The sequence below is a fragment of the Podarcis cretensis genome, assembly GCF_951804945.1.
Source record: "Podarcis cretensis genome assembly, chromosome: Z".
In the NCBI taxonomy this organism is placed as follows: domain Eukaryota; kingdom Metazoa; phylum Chordata; class Lepidosauria; order Squamata; family Lacertidae; genus Podarcis; species Podarcis cretensis.
The window spans coordinates 46,753,701-46,772,673 of record NC_137184.1 but is presented as its reverse complement, the minus strand read 5'-3'; the positions used below and the strand labels follow the sequence as shown (position 1 = coordinate 46,772,673).

At 41.7% G+C, this 18,973-nt stretch overlaps 1 protein-coding gene and 1 long non-coding RNA gene across 2 annotated transcripts; one reads left to right on the top strand and one right to left on the bottom strand.

Moving 5' to 3' along the window:
- Positions 1-436: 436 nt before the first annotated feature.
- Positions 437-14,536, top strand: HTATSF1 (HIV-1 Tat specific factor 1). The gene is made up of 9 exons (XM_079961829.1): positions 437-745; positions 5,776-5,980; positions 6,385-6,432; positions 7,976-8,130; positions 8,380-8,543; positions 9,358-9,457; positions 10,578-10,667; positions 11,360-11,497; positions 13,008-14,536. Exons 1-9 carry the CDS (start codon positions 575-577, stop codon positions 13,290-13,292), a joined length of 1,356 nt encoding a protein of 451 aa, XP_079817955.1. The 5' UTR covers positions 437-574; the 3' UTR covers positions 13,293-14,536.
- Positions 14,137-17,255, bottom strand: LOC307207763. Its single transcript, XR_013834828.1, has 2 exons — positions 15,820-17,255; positions 14,137-15,563 (listed from the first exon to the last, which is right to left on the bottom strand). It is a non-coding gene; the product is annotated as an uncharacterized lncRNA (long non-coding RNA).
- Positions 17,256-18,973: the final 1,718 nt, after the last annotated feature.

Sequence of the window (18,973 nt, the reverse complement as noted above, 5' to 3'; positions counted from 1 at the left end):
CCTCCAGATAATGAGACGTGTCTCTCATTGGCTCCCAGATCTTGCTTTTCAATTGGGTGCTTTTAAAAATACACATCACGTGGCTACGCCTTTGCGCCCCTCCCCGCGGACTTCCGCTCTTGCTCAGTGCGCGCGCGAGGAATTCCTCCTCAGCTTTTTTGTAGAAAATCATAAAACCATCAACCGGATCCGATAAACAAATAAATAAAAGGGCTGAGGTGGATAATATTTCTGTGCGTGTACAGACGGAGAATGAGGTGTGTGCGGGGGGGTGGGGTGGGTAACGGTCATTTCCCGCGCACGCGCCGTTCGCTTCTTCCATAACCGGCGGTTGTGAGGCGGGGCGTGAGTGGAGATGTGACAGGACTAGCGTCGCATGTGAAGCGGGGCGGGGCCACGCCTGCGCAAGAGCAGCCGTGGTGCGAGACCGCGCGCAGGCGCCCTGAACGGCTTCGTGCAGTCCGGCGGCTCCTGAGTAGGAGGCGGCGGCGGCGGCGGCGGCGGCGGCATCTGAGGCGCGGCCTAGCCTGTGAGGCGCGTTTTCTACCTCGTCAGCCTGGGCTCCGGCAACAACATGAGTATTGGCGGCTCGGATCGGAACGAGGAGTTCTACCAGCAGCTGCGGCTTCAGGAGCTGTACGGCAAGAAGGACGAGGAAGGCGGCGAGGACCCTTTCACGTACACGGACCCGGCGGACGGGACGCAGTACGAGTGGGATCGCGACAAGAGGGCCTGGTTCCCGAAGGTGAGGGGCGGGGCCTGCTCCCGTCATGGCACGGACAGGGAAAGGCGCCGCCGCTGTTTCTTTGCTTCTAGTTTCATTACGTTTGTATGCCGACTTTCATCCAAAGATCTCAAGGCGGTTCACAGCACAAAAACACAAAATTCATAATATAAAAGCAGGAACCGGAGCAAAGTATGGCTTAGGCTTGCTCTCGTTTGTTGCTGCTATTTATACAGGGGCCACAATGTTCTGAGTGCAGGTTAATAATGATCATGGTAATAATAATAATAGTAATATTGGTAGCCCGGGTTTGCATGGGGCCTTTTCCAGGCTGGCCCAAAGGAGGTGATGGAACCAATGGTAGCTCGCTGTGACTTGTTTGAAAAACACTTTGAGCATAAAATTGCTTGCATCCACCAAGACTTTGACTCTGCTGTTACAGTAGATGTATCTCATGGGGTGTCCAGATCACAGTCTAGTCCTGGTGTTGTTGGATGAGTTTCAGTTGGCTTGAGGATGTGGACAAGGTGCGCTGGTCAGTCAGGGCAACAACTTGCACTCTGGAGTCTAGACCCTTGCCCCTCTTGGCTGATAAAAACCAGCAGGGAGGGAACAGCTGGGCCAGGGAGGTGATCAATACCTCTTTAAGAGAGGGGGTGGTCCCTGACTGTTTGAAAGAAGCAGTGGTAAAACCACTCCTTAAGAAACATTCCCTGAATTCAGAAAACCTAACTAACTATTGGCCAGTTGCTAACCTTCCTTTCCTGGGCAAGGTTCTAGAGTGAGTAGTTACGGACCAGATCTAGGCGCTTTTGGAAGAAACTGATTTCTCTGGATCAATTTCAATCAGGGTTTAGGCCTGGTTTTAGCACAGAAACTGCTTTGGTCACCCTGTATGATTTCTGTCAAGAGAGAGAGAAGGGATACATGTCCCTGTTGATTGTTCTCGACCTCTCAGCGGCTCTCGATACCATTGACCATGGTATCCTTCTGGAGCGACTCTCCAAACTAGGGGTGTGTGGCAACACTTTGCGGTGGTTCCAATCCTACTTGGATGGCTGTTCCCAGAGGGTGCTACTTGGGGAATGCTTTTCAACCCCATGGAACCTTCAGTGTGGGGTTCCACAGAGCTCAATTCTATCCTCCATGTTGTTTAACATCTGCATGAAACCACTTGGTGGGGTTATCCAGAGGTTTGGAGTATTTTTTTGTCAGCAGTATGCTGATGACACTTAGCTCTATTTCTCCTTTACATCTGCAGGTGAGGCAGTGGAAGTGCTGGACCAGTGTCTTGCCTTGGTAATGGATTGGATGAGAGCCAACAAACTAAAGCTCAATCCAGATAAGACTAAGGCACTCTTAGTGGGTGGTTCCCCAGACCAGATGACTGGGACATCGCCTGCTATTGATGTGGTTACACTTCCTCTCAAGGAGCAGGTTCGCAGCTTGGGGGTACTCTTTCACCCTTTGATGTTGCTGGAGGCTCAGGTGGCCTCAGTGGTCCGGAGTGCCTTCCATCAGCTTCAGCTGTTGTCTATGCTCTGGTAACTTCAAGGTTAGATTATTGCAATGTGTTATACATAGGGCTGCCTCAGAAACTTCATCTAGTGCAGAATTCAGCAGCCAGGTTGCTCAGAGCAAGACGGTTTGAACATATTACACCGATCCTGGTTCGACTGCACTGGCTACCAATTAGTTTCCAGGCCCAATTCAAAGTGTTGGTTTTGACCTATAAAGCTTTAAACAGTTCAAGACCACAATACCTCAAGGACCGCCTCTTCCATATGAACCTACCCAGACTCTCAGATCATCTTCTCAGGCCCTCCTTCGTGTGCCTCCTCTTTGAGAGGACTGGAGGGCGGAAGCAGGAGAATGGGGCCTTTTCTGCAGTGACTCCCTGTCTGTGGAATGCTTTCCCCAGGGAAGTTCGCCTGGCACTTTCATTATACACCTTTAGGTGCCAGGCAAAAATGTTCCTTTCTAACCTTTGGTTGAGCGGATTGACATCCGACATCCTGTACCCTTTTAAAATGTGGTTCTTTTTTTTGGGGGGGGGTGTTATTGGGTCATTGTTCTTATTTTGATTTTATATATTGTAATCTTTTCTGTGAACTGCCCTGAGACCTCTGGGTATAGGGCAGTATATAAATTTAATAAACAAATAAATAAAATAAACATCCCAGCAACATCTGCAGAGCCAAAGCCCACCCCCCGCAGCCCCAGGTCCACTTAGAGCTAGGGTACAGTTAAGGAATCATAATCATAATACAAATAAGTGGTGTTAATGTTAGCCAAGCTTTTTGCTTTGGGGCTGTTCTTAATATTCTCTGAATTGGACTGGTAGTTTTTGCTCTGGTGTGCTTTGCAGTGCAGCAATTCCTCCCTCCCAGGAAATCAAATTGGAGATCTATGTCTTTTGCTCTTATTTCATGTGGAAAAATTCCATGTATGCCTGGTCCCCACATTGGCAGAGTTAATTAATGTTTGTATGCAAATTTACTTTGGAGTGGCCTTTGTCTGTTTTGTTTTTTAGTATGTGGATTATAAAACTTACTTTGAAGAAGAAAAACACTATTTCAAAAAGGTCTTGATTTGCAATCTATTGACAGCAGTACAGTAATTTCCCTCACAGCTTAGTTGCCATGGCAGCCACTGTGGGGAATTATCTTAATGTTATAGATTGACATGTGCCCTGTGGATGCGAGCTGAATCAGTGATGTAAAATATTTTCAAAGTTTGTTTTGATGCCATGTAGCTAATAATAATAATTTTATTATTTGTATCCCACCCATCTGACTGTACATGCATTTGTCTTTGAAGACAACACTATGTGTTTCGTAATTGATTTTAGAATTTTCAGTGAAATTTGTAAAGAAGAAAGTAATAATAATAATAATAATAATAATAATAATAATAATAGGAAAGGAATAGGAATATAAGAAGAACCTGCTGCGTCAGGCCAATGACCCTTATAAATCCAGCATCCTGTTCTCACAGTGCCCAACCGGATGCCCCAGTGGGAAACCCTCAAGTGGGGCCCCAGCACAGCAGCCCTCTCATCTCCTACTGTGGTTTCCATCAACTGGGTATTGAGAACTGTGGTGGCAGAGTATATCCATCGTCGCTAGTGGCCATAATGATAGCATTACTGTCCACAAATCCTCTTTTAAAGCCTGTTCCATAAAGTGAGTTCCATAGTTTTAAGGAAGTGCTGTGTGAAGATTTTATCTGTCCTGAATTTTCCAAGAGGAAGGCGGGTGAGTAAAGCTCTTGGGGCTCTCCTACTGTGCGTATTAATATGAGTACAATAGTGTAACTCTAAAGTATCTCCTAAAAAGATCAACATTAACAAATGAAAATAAATAGGGGAAATACTTTATAATGTTCATTTGATAAAGTAACCTATAAGGAAACACTATTGCATTATGCTAGGGGTGGCTAATCTGTGGCCTTCCAGATGGTAACTGAATTTTAATTCCCATCAACACCAAGTAGCATGGCCAGTGCTCAGGATGAGGAGAACAGGAGTCCAGCAGCATCTGGAAGGCAACAAGTTAGCCACCTCTGTATTAAACAATGCCATACCCTTTTGAGTTTTGTAAGGGGTTGTCCTTATAAGTTTTATAAATAGATAAAATTATAATGAAAAAAAATGCTACAAAGAACAGTTTAGAAGGAATAAAAAGATGGCATTGCATCAATGTCATACTGTGTTTCAGATACGGTGAAGTACCTGCAAAGAATTGCACAGGTCAGACATAATTTCTCTTCCACCCCCCTTCCCCATTTCCAGTTTCTTGGGAGAGAAACTGTTCTTCATTTTATACTTGTGCTCCTGTGCTCAGCCAAAAGTTGGGTGGGGAGCTCATCATCCTTGTCCACACTTGCCACAGTGAACAGGCCTATAGATCCCTTCTTAGAGTAGTTCACTGTTACATTGGAAAGTTAAAAACAACATATAGTAAAAAAAAAGGTAAAGAGCTCTTTCCCCTTCTAAATACCAAGCAGTAGTCTAGGTGAAGAGATTTTTTATTTATCCAGACTTTCTAGATGTTTTTTGAAATCCTGGCTGTACATTATTTTATGCTGCCTCCGTGCAAGGAAGTTGCTTACTTTAAAAAAAACCTGTTATTGTACAGGGTGAGTCCTTTAAAAGAGGTCCCATGGATACAGAGTACACATGTTCCATGGGGCCTCTTTTCAAAGACTCATCCTGTATAAAGCACATTCAATATTTTTCTGTTTGCTGCCTCTGGAATGCTTATTAATAGGTTATCAAAAGTTGTTCATTCAGGATAAATATAAATCATTAGGGACTTAATCTCTTAGATATGCAAAGCTGCTGTGGTTCACAAAATGACTTGTACTGATGTACCTATAGCAGCATCCTTATACCTTGTATACCAGCTGGCTGGGACTGATGGCAACTGTAGTGTGAAACAGCTGGAGAGCACCATGTTGGGGAAGGCTGTTATAAAAGATGCATGTTTGTCCTCCTATATTGTCATTTGCAGTTCCATTATGAAAGGCCTCTGCCCCATAATTTAAAAAATAGAACATGATCATCATGATTTGTTTCAGTGTTTAGATTGGTACATTTATCACATGTAGTAGCTCTGGGGAGCAGGTGGCGCTGTGATCTAAACCACTGGACCTCTTGGGCTTCCCATTTGCAAGGTCGACAGTTTGAATCTGCATAACAGGGTGATCTGCCGTTGCTCTGTCCCAGCTCCTGCCAACCTAGCAGTTTGAAAGCATGCCAGTGCAAGTAGATAAATAGGTGGCATGAATGGGAAATGGCATTTCCGTGTGCTCTGACACTTGTCACAGTGTCCTGTTGCACCAGAAGCTGTTTAATCATGCTGGCCACATGACCTGGAAAAACTGTCTGCAGCCAATCACCAGCTCCCTCAGCCTGAAAGCGGAGATGAGCGCTGCACACCATAGTCAAATTTGACAGAACTTAACCATCCAAGGGTCCTTTAATTTTACCTTTACCTAGTAGCTCAGACAGAATCCCTTATCTATCTCTACTCTGAATTCTCTTTTAGGTTACTGAAGATTTCCTGGCAACATATCATGCTAACTATGGCTTCCCCACTGAAAGTTCAGATAATTCATCTGCATCTCTTACAAAGACTGAATCTAAAACTCCTAAAGATTCAAAGAATACCAAGATCCAGCAGCCAACAGATCCAAAAGCATCTCAGGCAACAGATCTTAAACAAAGAGGAGAGAAAAGAAAACCTGATGCAGGCAAGGGGCCCCGTTGTGCATGACTTAGAAGTAGTCTGCTGCTCAAGAAGAAATGTCTATTTCTGTGGAGTTGAGCATTTAACAGCTTCAGTGGCAATGTTGCATGCATCTTCATACTGAAAGATCTCATTACCATTCAGAAAGACTACTTAATCTCTTCTGAAAGTCTAAATTTTAAAGAATCAAATGACAGGCAACTTTTAATGATTTGTGATCTTTGGTAAAGCTGCATAAATGTGAATATAGGAAGCTGCCTTAGGCCATGTCAGACTGTTTGTCTGTCTAGCCCAATAGTGTCAGCTCTGATTGGCAGCAGTTCTCTATGGTCTCATGTGAATTTCTGTGGTCTCATGTGCTGGTTTAGAACTGCAACATAACTAATCTAATCATGATCTGCTCCTTAGGATGGTTTCATGTTGAAGAACAGAGAAACACAAATGTATATGTGACAGGTAAGAAAAAAACTCTTGGCATTTGCAGATTGCTGAAGATGCATTGGGAAGCCTTATGGTTGAAAGTCAAACCTTATGGTTAGGAAGACAGATGTATCTGAATATACTTTAAAAATATATTATTTTACTTTGGATTGCATAAAAGCTTTGCAGTGGAGCAAAACCCTTCTGGAAGTTGAAGAAGAGAAAAATGATGGAATTTTATTCAGGATTTTAATGCAGTTTAGCTGGCTGGAATATAGGAAATAAAATAAAATAATAAAACAAAACAAAACAATACCACCAGGGAAATTGTAGGTGGGTAACGCTAACAACAAAATAACCTATTAAAAACTGGGTTCTGTGCGTATATTTGAGAAACACGTAACAGAAATTATTACGCAAAAGTTATTTATGCTGAAATGTGTGAATTTTTTGTCAGCCTCCTACCTTCTTCATTGTTTTTCTGCTTAACTATAATTGAGAGCCACACTTTGTCCATTTAGTGGTGATGTGGATACTACTGACTCTTAGGCAAGTGGGACCTGCAACTGCTAACAAATCCCCTTTAGGCAAGTTCATTCCATCCAAGTTAGAAAGCTGTCTTATAACAAGTCAGGCCATTGGTCCATCCAACAGAAAAATGCCTACGCTGCCAGTGGCCCTCTAGGTTTCTGAAGAGCCTTTCCAGCCCTCTCTGGGGATGCCAGGGGTTGAATCTGGGACCTTCTGCATACAAAGCATGTGAATTATGACCCCTTTCTGTTGTTCAACACTTGCAAAGTGCTTACAATTTTCTAAGTACTGTATGGATATTAAAAGTTAAGAAAGTTGCTGCCTGCAGGCTTACAATCTGACATATTTCTGTTGAAATAACAAAAAGTATATACGTTAATGAAATGGGGAAATAAAAGGAAATTAGGCGTGGAACAGCTATACTTTAGCAGCTGTTGAATGGGACCAGATTGATCTCTCTCTTGCTCCAGATCTCTTGGTGGGTAGCAGAAGCCAGACTGTGTCTCTCTTCAGCTCTGCATCCCTGATGCAGTTCTCCAGCTTATGTCACTTGTCCATAAAACCTTTTTTGTGGCACTGAAACACGAGGACTGTGACTCCTTTCCTTCCTAGTACCCCCTCCTGCAACTTTTGCTCCCATCCTGTCTGCTCCTGAACGTGCCAAAGCAGAGTTGATGTTTGAAGTTCCAGATGCTTTCCATGGATTCATTCTGAAAGGCTCCTCTGGGTCAGGATCATCAGATTTCAACTCTGGAAAAGGGAGGGAGAGTGAGCTGTGCTTCATGACCTCCCTGAATACCGCAAGAAATACCTGCTTTCGTTAAAACAATTCACTGCATGGCACGTACTTTGGGATCTTCCACTGTGTTCTTAAGTCCAAAAGCCAGGAGATAATGCCAGAAAGCGTCTGAGTAGGGAAGACTAAAGGTATATTGAAGAACACCAGGAACCTTGTGATGAGTTAGAAACCTCTATTTGATTCTTTAAAAATTGATTTTGTGAAGTTGGCAGGTGTATTTCTTGCATTTGTTTAAATTTATTTCCACAGGTTTGCCACCAGACATTACAAAAGATGAGTTTGTGCAGGTTATGTCAAAATGTGGTATTGTTATGCGTGATCCACAAACCGAGGAGCCTAAAATTAAACTTTACAAAGACAAAGAAGGAAATCTTAAAGGAGATGGGCTCTGCTGCTACTTAAAGGTTAGTTGTATGCTTCAGTTATACTTTCACAATGATGCTTTCAGTCTTTCACTTGTCTCTTCGTTACTTTGAATTTTATTTTTATTTTGAGCAGTCACTGGGACTTCAAGGTAGCTTATTATGGTAATTTTTTTTGGTAAGTTTTACCTCTTCACAAGCCAGACTTTGTTGTTTAGGTGGAAGGTAAGAGTCCTTCCACCTAAGTCTGAATTACCTCATCTAATTTTTTGTTTTTATTTTTAATAATAGAGAGAATCTGTTGAATTAGCATTAAAACTATTGGATGAAAATGAAATTAGAGGCTACAAATTGCATGTGGAAGTTGCACAGTTTCAACCAAAGGGGGAGTACGATGCCAGCAAGAAGAAAAAGAAATGCAAGGACTACAAGAAGAAGCTGTCTCAACAACAAAAGTGTGTAGTCATTTCTGTAAATAAAATTGGCTTTTACATTACTGGGAGTATACAGGCTAAAACCTGAAATCTAAAAATATGTCATTCATTTAAACCAGTGAAACAAAGTTTCTAAACTGTCTGGCACACCTTGCAGTTGGCTGTTATACCTTTTATGATTTCTAAACTTCAGGATATTTTGTTGATACTGAGTGTGCTGTCGTTTAAAGCTATGTCCACGCTTATTTTTGTATTAAGTAGAGTAAGCCTGCAGCTATACATGCTTGGCAAAAAAAGAAAGAAGAATTGTAAAAATGAAAAGGAAGGTGGCTGTCCGGGGAAAAATACTTTGACAGTTGCACCTGGCCTTGCATCCATTATATTTTGACTATACGTGGTATTGGCTTTAGGCGTGATCTCCAGAATGTAACCTCCATGTAAGTTGAGGGCTTACTCTAGTGGTGTGACATTTTTACCACAGTTTGTTTTTTTTACAGCAGCTGCCTGATACCTTTATCTCAAAAGCTGCTCCAAATTTCACAAGGGACTAGCTTCAAACTAAATATATACTGCTGGTGCTGAGTTCAGTGGGGCTTAGCCCGAGGTAAGTGAGTATGGGATTGCAGCCTTCTTTAAATTGCCAGAAACTTAAATCAGGTGGTTTTCCAATAGTTTTTCAGATTCAGGTTGCTAGCTTCATTATGTGTTATGAAATAACTGCCAGTGCTGAGACCTTGATTTAGGAAATATCAAATTTAATGGTTTTTTCCCAACAAACTCTTATAGAAACTGAAGAGATCAGCCCCAACCCCTTACTATTGCTTCATTTCATTAGACTGCTGGATTGGAGACCGGAGAAGAAAGATGGCAGTGTTCGAATGCGGCATGAGCGTGTTATCATTATCAGGAACATGTTCCACCCAAGCGATTTTGAGGTAGGGAAGCACATCACCCCCCCCCCCCGTTTTTTTAATGTAAGGCACAAAAGCTGGGAATGGCAAGTGCAGGTAGTCATGCTAGGAAAAGAATCTAAACTGAAACTGCAGCATGCCTTTTAGGACCAACTAATAATAATAATTTTTATTTATACCCCGCCCTCCCCAGCCAAGGCTGGGCTCAGGGCAGCTAACAAGCAATAATAAAAACAAGTTGAATGAATACAACTTAAAAACAAGATTAAAATATAACAATTAAAATATTGAAACATTAAAATATTTAAATGCAGCCTCATCACAGGAGGAGAAAGGAAAAAGAAAAAAGAAAGAGGGGGAGGGAATCAAATTGGCTCCAAGCCAAAGGCCAGGCGGAACAACTCTGTCTTACAGGCCCTGTGGAAAGAAATCAGATCCTGCAGGGCCCTGGTCTCATGAGGCAGAGTGTTCCACCAGGCGGTGCCAGAGTTGAAAAGGCCCTGGCTCTAGCTGAGGCTAATCTAACTTCCTTAGGGCCCGGGACCACTAGGGTGTTGCTATATGTGGACCTTGAGGCTCTCCGTGGGGCATACCGGGAGAGGTGGTCCCGTAGGAACGAGGGTCCTAGGCTGTGAAAAAGATACGTGATAGGTATCTGAAGAAGTGTGCATGCACACAAAAGCTTATATTTAGAACAAACTTAGTTGGTCTCTAAGGTGCTACTGGACTATTTTTTTAATTTTTTTCCCCAACTGTGTCAGACCAACATGGCTACCTACCTGAATTTAAAAATGTGGTTCTTTTAATTCTAAGAAAATATTGTAAAAGGATATTTTATTTCATGTATACTTTGTTCATTTATACCACTTATTCTTTTTCACATGGGCAACACAGTAGCCCTGCTAAGATTCCATTAATGTTGACCAGGAGCATTCTGTCCTGTAAGGAAGACTTTTTTTTTTGGAGTTATGCTTTGAGCATCAGATGAATATGAAACCCAATTTCAATAATACTCATTAAACAGTTTGGCCAGGATTGGCTTAGTGTCTCAGGATGGTATAGCCAGTATGTGGAAATTCTTGTTTCTGAAGCAGTGTTGGAAAATGCTTTTAAGACGTAATCTTGTAACTGGATCTTTTTGCAGGAAGATCCTTTAGTGCTAAATGAGATAAGAGAAGATCTTCGGACAGAATGTGAAAAGTTTGGACAAGTAAAGAAAGTCATTCTATTTGACGTAGGTAATTTTACATGATCGTAGTTGTTAGCTGTATGTAGCAGATACTTAAATTGTATTCAGTGTTAAATATTTTGCTTTTTTTTTTTAGAAACTGTTTTAGAAAAAGTTTAGATTAACTGCCAGATACGTTTAAAGTTTCTTGGATTTAAAATGCTTCACTTTATTAATAAATAGCCCCCATCCTCCTGAGGAGCTCAGGGTGGCATTCCTCTGTCTTCTTCCTCTCCTCTTGATCCTCACAGCTATCCTGCAAGGTAGGTTAGATTGAGAGATGTGGACCAAGATCACCAAGACACCATTGTGTCTGAACAGGGAACGGATTCTAGGTCCCCCAGGTAGAAAATCTATTATTCCGTCTAGTACACCATACTAAACAGACAGATAGTCAGTGAAGATGGTGCCTCGCAAGAATGTGTTTAAGCAGCTATAGAATTCTGATGTTGATACTGCCATTGTAAGTATATAGGCTGACAAATATTTAAGATATTTAGGAATATGGTGTGATGATAGCCATCTCATAATGTTTTCAGAGTTTCTTTCTTTCTGGAAGTGATTCTCTGGTACCATGGTACTTTTATAGTGTTCTTGCTCTTGAAGTCCCAGTAGTCTTCTAAAATCTGTCATTATGTTTAAGCGTATAAAGGCCCAGATTGGATTTGATAGCCTCTGGCTCTCTTTTGTTTTTATAGAGGCACCCAGATGGTGTTGCTTCTGTGTCATTTAAAGAAGCAGAAGAAGGAGATGTCTGCAAACAGGCACTCAACGGGCGATGGTTTGGTGGACGTCAGCTCTCTGTGGAGACATGGGATGGTGTAACAGATTATCAGGTGTGTCTCTAACAACAACAACAACAACAACAACAACAACAACAACAACAACAACAACAACAACAACAACTTATTATTTATATCCTGCCCATCTGGCTGGGTTTCCCCAGCCACTCTGGGCGGCTTCCAACAAAACACTAAAATACAATAACCTATTAAACATTAAAAGCTTCCCTAAACAGGGCTTTTAGCTGTTTGAGAGATATTTGAATCTATGTCTGTATATGATGCATTACATAGAGGCTGCTTTCAGGAATCCTACTGTAGGTTAGAAACCAACACATCCCCTCTGGCCGGCTAGCCAAGGGTGAAAGCTCTGGATCTCAGGCATTCATAATCACAATGGAGAATTGGAAATTTGAGTACTTTATATTTTCAAAGTACTTTCTCACTTTAAGTTTTGCTCTGCAGTCATGATTCCAATAAGAATTTTGGTTCCCTTCCCCCGCGGGAATGAGCCCCTTTTTGAAGTGGTGCAGCAAAGCATGTCCCTTTTAACCCATAACAACAAAAAAGTCACCTTAAATTTAGCCTGTGGCATAACATGCTGTTACATTCTCCCCTTATCCCCTAGGCTCGTCCAGCTTATTACTATTAATGCAGAGCTTTCCATATACATGTTGCTTTACAAAGAATGAAAAGATTCTCATGGTGGTGTATAACTCAGGAAACAATAGAAGGGAGACAGCAGAGGGGACACAGGAGGAAATGGTTATAGATCACTGCAAGTCCCTTTGGGTTTGGTGCAGCTTACTTATTAGCAAAGATGTATAGGAACATTCTTTAGTTCCACAAATCCCATTTATTTCAATGGAATTAATTTAGGAATGATTAACTTTTCAAGTTGATTTGAGTGGGGCCAGTGTAATTCACAGCACAGATCTATTCACAAGGAAGTCCCTTTTAGCTCAACAGGACTTACTCTTAGACGAGTGTATACAGGATTGCAATCTAAATTGAGTTGGATCCCAATTCATCATTTTGAATTTTTATTAATTTGTTTTTGTTTGTTTAGTTTACCGTTTTTTAATACCATCATATAGAAGATTATTAGACATCTTAAAATGAGATTAGGATGGGTACAGATATTTATTCTGTGAACTTGAGATGAAGTGTGGTATATAAATGTAATAAATAAGAGTTTTAAAAATCTGGTCAGTCTTATAGGTCATACATTTTATGTGATACTCACCTGAATTTAGATCTGATATTTAAAGCATTGTATACAGAAGACATTGAAACCTAGGTCTGTCTCACACTTAAATCCACTTAGGCTTTCAGCAGCCTTAAGTCTTCTTGTACTGTTTGTTCATAAGAGTTTTATGTGTGTGTGTTTTTAGTGCAGTTAATTTACTTTAGGTTTGAGGGGCATTCCTGCAATATAAATGTAATACTTAACATAGGTTTTGGTTAGGTTTCTGAAGCTTTGATTATTAAGTCACAAGAAAAAAGCTCCCCCACCCCCTTTTTGGCACAAAACATTTACATTTACTTTCATATGTGATCGCAGGTCGAGGAGACTTCAAGAGAAAGGGAAGAGAGACTGAAGGGTTGGCAGAAGTTTTTAGGTGATCCAAATACAGAAATGCCGAAAACAGCATCTGACGCAGATTCTTCGGAAACTGGTGTCCAGCTCCCAGAAGGAGTTCAGCCATCTAAAGATAATAGTGCATCTGAGGGTGGCCCAAAGGGTGAAGCAGCTGAGAGAGGAGATAATGGCGAGGGTACCAATGAAGATGTCACAGCATCCACAGACAGCAGCGTTGCAGGCAGTGACGAGGAAGCAGAGACCTAACGTCTTTAACTCATTTGTAAAAGCATGTATGTAGGGTAACCTTTAGACCTCTGTTATGCTGTGCTTCGAAGCAACTGCAGGCAGCATCCAAATGAATATATATGCATTACCCTGTTAAGATATCATCAGCGTGTTTTTGAAGTGTTTCATTAATAGCAGCATTTAATGATCATCTGCTGCTGCTGTCCAAGCTGTGTGTATGTGTCCATAAGTTGCCAAGAGCCTGCTGAACTGACCAGCTGTCTTACATTATACCTTTGCTTGTCAGTGTTCAAAGTCCATCACTGTAAGCAGGTACAGACTTGCAGTTCCTATTAACTACACAATGACCTTTAGAATTACAGAGGTATGAATGCTTTTAATTTTTTTTCTCCCAATTTCCTAAATGCCCCAATCTTTGGATGATCCAGTACTTTTTTGGATGAGCTGGCTTTCCTGATACTATGCACTTTTAAAATAACAGATCACTGAGAATACATTACAGTATTGGCACCCTGTACATGTAGCTGGGGAGTGGAAAAAGTAATTATCACGCGCAATTAATAAAGATAAATGTTCTGAAAGTACTCTCCTGGGATGCAAAGTTTTAGATGACTGAAGTTCCCCTTTCATTTAAATTCATTTTAAATCCTGATGAGATTAGATGACAAATAGGAAAAATGTGTAAATAAGCCTAACTGATCTCTGTTTTTAATTTTTTGAGGATAAATTCATATTGGAAACAAAGTGAGAGCTTGTGTGGTGGAAGTGTGATTCTTTTCTTCACCTTACTGTGTTCAGTTGTAGTTTGGTTTCAGGCATTTGTCAAGGGTGATGAGCATATAGAGCCTGTTTTTTGGTATACTTGGTTTTACTACAGGAGACTACAAACAAAATTGTTTTGCGATTCCCTCTCAAAATTGTTGCTCAGATTTCAAAAGACAGATGTTTGTTTACAGATGCAAACCATTCAGAACTAGCAAACATTTGTGTTTTGGTTTTAAATGTACCTGGCTTCCAAATGTTGTATATAAAATTATTTTCCAATATCATTTTTAACAAGATCTATCAAATCAACTGCACTAAAAACCACCCAACTGTTACTGTTTTTAAGCTCAATTCAGACATAATGAGGAACCATGAACTTCTGTAATGAGAATGAGCAGCAGTGGGCGTCTTCCTCTTAATGTTTAGCATACCTGTTTTGTATTTGGGAATATGGGATTATGTTTTAAAAAAATTAAAGAGAGATTAAATTTGCATCACATTTGGACTGTTTGCTTGCTTGAACTTGCTGCCAACAGATGAAAAAGCATTTCCATATGAAAACTAGGAATTGGAGTGAACAATGAGTGTTCATTCTAGTGTTGTTGGGGTTATTTTTAGATACTATCTGTACACCCAGGAACAACAACAACAACAATTTATTTATTTATTTATGGACCGCCCATCTGGCTGGGTTTCCCTAGCCACTCTGGGCGACTCCCAATTGAATATTAAAAACACGATAAATACATCAAACATTAAAAACTTCCCTAAGCAGAGCTGCCTTCAGATGTTTTCTAAAAGTCAGGCAGTTGCTTATTTCCTTGACATCTGATGGGAGGGCGTTCCACAGGGCAGGCGCCACTACCAAGAAGGCCCTCTGCCTGGTTCTCTGTAATTTCGCTTCTTGTAGTGAGGGAACTGCCAGAAGGCCCTTGGAACTGGACCTCAGTGTCTGGGCTGAACAATGGGGGTGGAGACGCTCCTTCAGGTATACTGGACCGAGGCTGTTTAGGGCTTTAAAGGTCAGCACCAACACTTTGAATTGTGCTCGGAAACATACTGGGAGCCAATGTAGTCTTTCAAGATGTGGTTTCGGTGACCGCTCCCAGTCACCAGTCTACCTGCCACATTCTGGATTAGTTGTAGTTTCTGGGTCACCTTCAAAGGTTGCCCCACATAGAGCGCATTGCAGTAGTCCAAGCGGGAGATAACTAGAGCATGCACCACTCTGGCGAGACAGTCTGTGGGCAGGTAGCATCTCAACCAGATGGAGCTGGTAGAAAGCTGCCCTGGACACAGAACTGACCTGCGCCTCCATGGACAGCTATGAGTCCAAAATGACTCCCAGGCTGCGCACCTGGGCCTTCAGGGGCACAGTTACCCCATTCAGGACCAGGGAGTCCTCTCTTATTATTATTATTATTATTATGATTGGAACACCCAAAGATTGGGACATTTAGGAAATTGGGAGCATCTTGATAATAAAAATGAATGTATTGCCTAGAATGCTATTTTTATTCCAATCTATACCGATAGTGGAGCAGGACACTTCAAACAATGGCAAAAGGACATAATCTAAATTTATCTGGCAGGCGGGAAAGCCAAGGATTAAATATAAGTTACTAATGGATGCCAAGGAAAGAGGCGGATTCTCTTGCCAGATTTAAAGTTATATTATGAGGCACCCTGCCTCTGCTGGCTACATTAATGGATAACGGTAAATAATTCAGATATATTAGATCTGGAAGGTTATGATAACAGATTTGGATGGCATGCATACCTTTGGTATGGAAAAACAAAAGTACATAAGGAATTCCTGAACCATGTAAGAAAATCAATTTATGCTGTATGGGGAAAATACAAAAATATTTTAGAACGTAAAACTCCATGGTGGTTATCACCATTGGAAGCAATATCGGTTAAAAAAACAAACATGGAAGGTGAATGGGCAACTTACAAAGAACTGTTAACCAAAGTAGGAAACCAATTAAAGGTGAAAAAAATTGAGGATATAAGACATTTATTAACAGATTGGTTACAGTACCACCAACGATCTGTTTAGGCTGGACAAAGGATTGGGTTTCAGTAAAGAGTTGTCAAGGTTTGAAAAGGATTTGTTGGGAAATAATGAAAAACTATTGTCAAAAATGTATAAACTGTTGGAATGGGAAACTAAAGATGAAGAGGTAAAAGCAGTAATGATTTATTAGGTAAAATATGTAGGGTACAATATACAACTTGCTGACTGGGAAAGATTATGGAGGGAGGATTTGAAGTTCACAGCATGCTGTACATTGAAAGAAAGTTATATGAAAATGATGTACCGATGGTACATTTAACTCGCACAAGATCAGCGAAAATGTACAAAAACACTACCAGCATATGTTGGAAGTGCAAAGAGAATGAAGGCATGTTATGCCACGTGGATGTGCAAAAAGGCTAGAGCATTCTGGGAAATTACATACTGTATAATGAACTGAAAAAAATATTTAAGATAATATTTGTAAAAGAAACACCCTGAAGCTTTTTTTACAGGAGAAGAAATACCAGAGGACTTAAAAAGACTGTTTATGTATGCAACAACAGCTGCAAGAATGCTTTTTGCCCAGAGATGTAATGAAGAGGAAATGCCAACCAAGGAAGAACGGATAGTGAAGATGATGGACTGCAGAAATGGCGAAAATCACTGGGAAGATCAGACACCCAGATGATTGTAAATTTTAAAAAGAATGGTATAAAATTATAGAGTACATTAAGGAACAATGTAAAGATTTAAAGACGTTAGCAGGACTGATTTAGCATTTATAATTTTTAATAGGTAAAGGATTAAATAAGGATTTAATTAAAATTGGATATATGTAATTAAATGCGGTAAAAATTAAAAAGTGTATCTGTGGAAAACGGGGGGGGGGGGGGGGAGGGAAGTCCAGGGGTTCAGTGAATCCCGCAATTGTATAAATATTGTTAACTTTTAAGTTTGAATGATGTTAATGATGAAAAACTGAAAATAATTTTTTTAAAGGAAAGGTCATTCAGATTGAAATATTTTTTTGTGTAAGTTTAGTTGTACTAGACTTTATTAACTGACTAGTGTGATAGTTAATTTTAAATAAAATATTTCTGGAATTGAAATGGCTACCCTGTTATGAGAATACAAGTTCTGTGACTCAAGTTTGTGTGTTTTCGGTATAGCACAAATTTACCTTACAATGTTCATTGTTTGGTCGACGGGCAGAATAAAATCATTGCAATTCTGATGCAGTATTTCCAACCTAAAATCTCCTGTGGCTAACCGTGGCCTTCTCTGAGGGTGGTCAGCCCCAGAACCAGGTGTATAACCCTAGCAGAGGGGCTTCTGGGCTGGATCAGCCAACCTGCCCAGATACCCAATCTGCTCACTCCACCTAGACCAGCGTGAAAGGGACTATCTCTGCACGCCCAAGAAGGTGGTGGTATTATTTACTGATATCATGCGCTAGGTATACATAATGCCTTACAGCAGGAGAGGGGAACTTTTGTCCTACAGGCCAGTCTTACCCCACCAATGGTCCAATTTGGCCCATGAGGTCATTTCCCTCAAATCACACCCAACTTGCAAATCAGATGGCATAACTTTAGGGTTTAATCCTGCATTAATACAGGGAACAGGATTGCACAGGCAAGGCATCATCAGCTGATGAGTATGGATTAAAGCCCTTGGCAAAAGCTCTGGTTGAAGCAGCCTGCCCATTGTTAAGGCACTGGGCAGTGGTGGCAGGTTAAGGCTTACATAAGGGTTACATACTGTAGGCCAGAAGTGCCTGGAAAGTAGAGCAGGATCTATGGGAAGCTCTCAGAGCAGAGATCCTGCAGTAGATGGCAAGGGTTTCTGACTCTCACTTGTCTTAACAAAAGTAGCAACAACGTGACTTACCTAATTAGGCTGTAAAAATGAAAAACGATAATCAGGAATGCATTTTCGTGTGAGCTCAGCTCAGTTCTGGTGCTGAAAACGAATGGCCAGGCTTCAGAATGTGCCCAGAAGCAACCTGCCCTTTAATTCTAACTTCATGTCTCTTGAACCCAGCTTTGGGTAGATGTTCTTGTAGTGAAAAATAAAGTTGATCCAAACAAGCCTGAAGTCTACCCACCCCTGACACAGGCAGCATTGATAGGCTCTAATTGGACAGATTGGGAGAGGTGGAGCACCTCAGGGCTTGGAGTGGGAGACAAATGCTGGCCTTCAGCTCTTTTCATCTGGCCCCCAGGGCTCTTGCCAGGCCATACTTCACACCGGCCCTCCTTTGCAAACTCCCTTGAGCATTTGTGCCTGGTTGGAACATGTTGTTGAGATCTAATAATGCTTGCTGGCCTGGATAGATAGAAGATATTGAAACCAGTCCTCTGCACAAAGGTAGAATTAAACATTTGTTGGAAGGCCCATTTTCGCTTATGCCGCTACCCCCAGCCCCCACAAGGCAAGCGCCCCCCCCCCCCAGTCACTTGCCTTGAAGGGAATGTATCCCGTCAGCTAGAAAAGGTTTCCCACCCCTTGCCTGAAATTTGGTTACAGCTGGGAATAAGGTGAAGTGGGAAGGGATGGATTTAAATGTTGCACCATGCACAAGTTCAGGGAGGCAGTCAATGTGCAGGGAGAGTGGGAGGGAGCCGAGAGGGTGAAACAAGGGGTTGCCTTTGCGACTCAGTATCTGCACAGTAAAAGGGACGCAGGTGGCGCTGTGGGTTAAAGCCTCAGCGCCTAGGACTTGCCGATCGAAAGGTCGGCGGTTCGAATCCCTGCGGCGGGGTGCGCTCCCGCTGCTCGGTCCCAGCGCCTGCCAACCTAGCAGTTCGAAAGCACCTCCGGGTGCAAGTAGATAAATAGGGACCACTTACCAGCGGGAAGGTAAACGGCGTTTCCGTGTGCGGCTCTGGCTCGCCAGAGCAGCGATGTC

Coding starts and splice junctions, on each gene's coding strand:
- HTATSF1 (XM_079961829.1), top strand. CDS start 575: ATGAGTATTGGCGGCTCGGATCGGAACGAGGAGTTCTACCAGCAGCTG. Junction 746..5,775: donor AGAGGGCCTGGTTCCCGAAG/GTGAGGGGCGGG, acceptor ATTCTCTTTTAG/GTTACTGAAGATTTCCTGGC. Junction 8,544..9,357: donor AAGCTGTCTCAACAACAAAA/GTGTGTAGTCAT, acceptor TCATTTCATTAG/ACTGCTGGATTGGAGACCGG.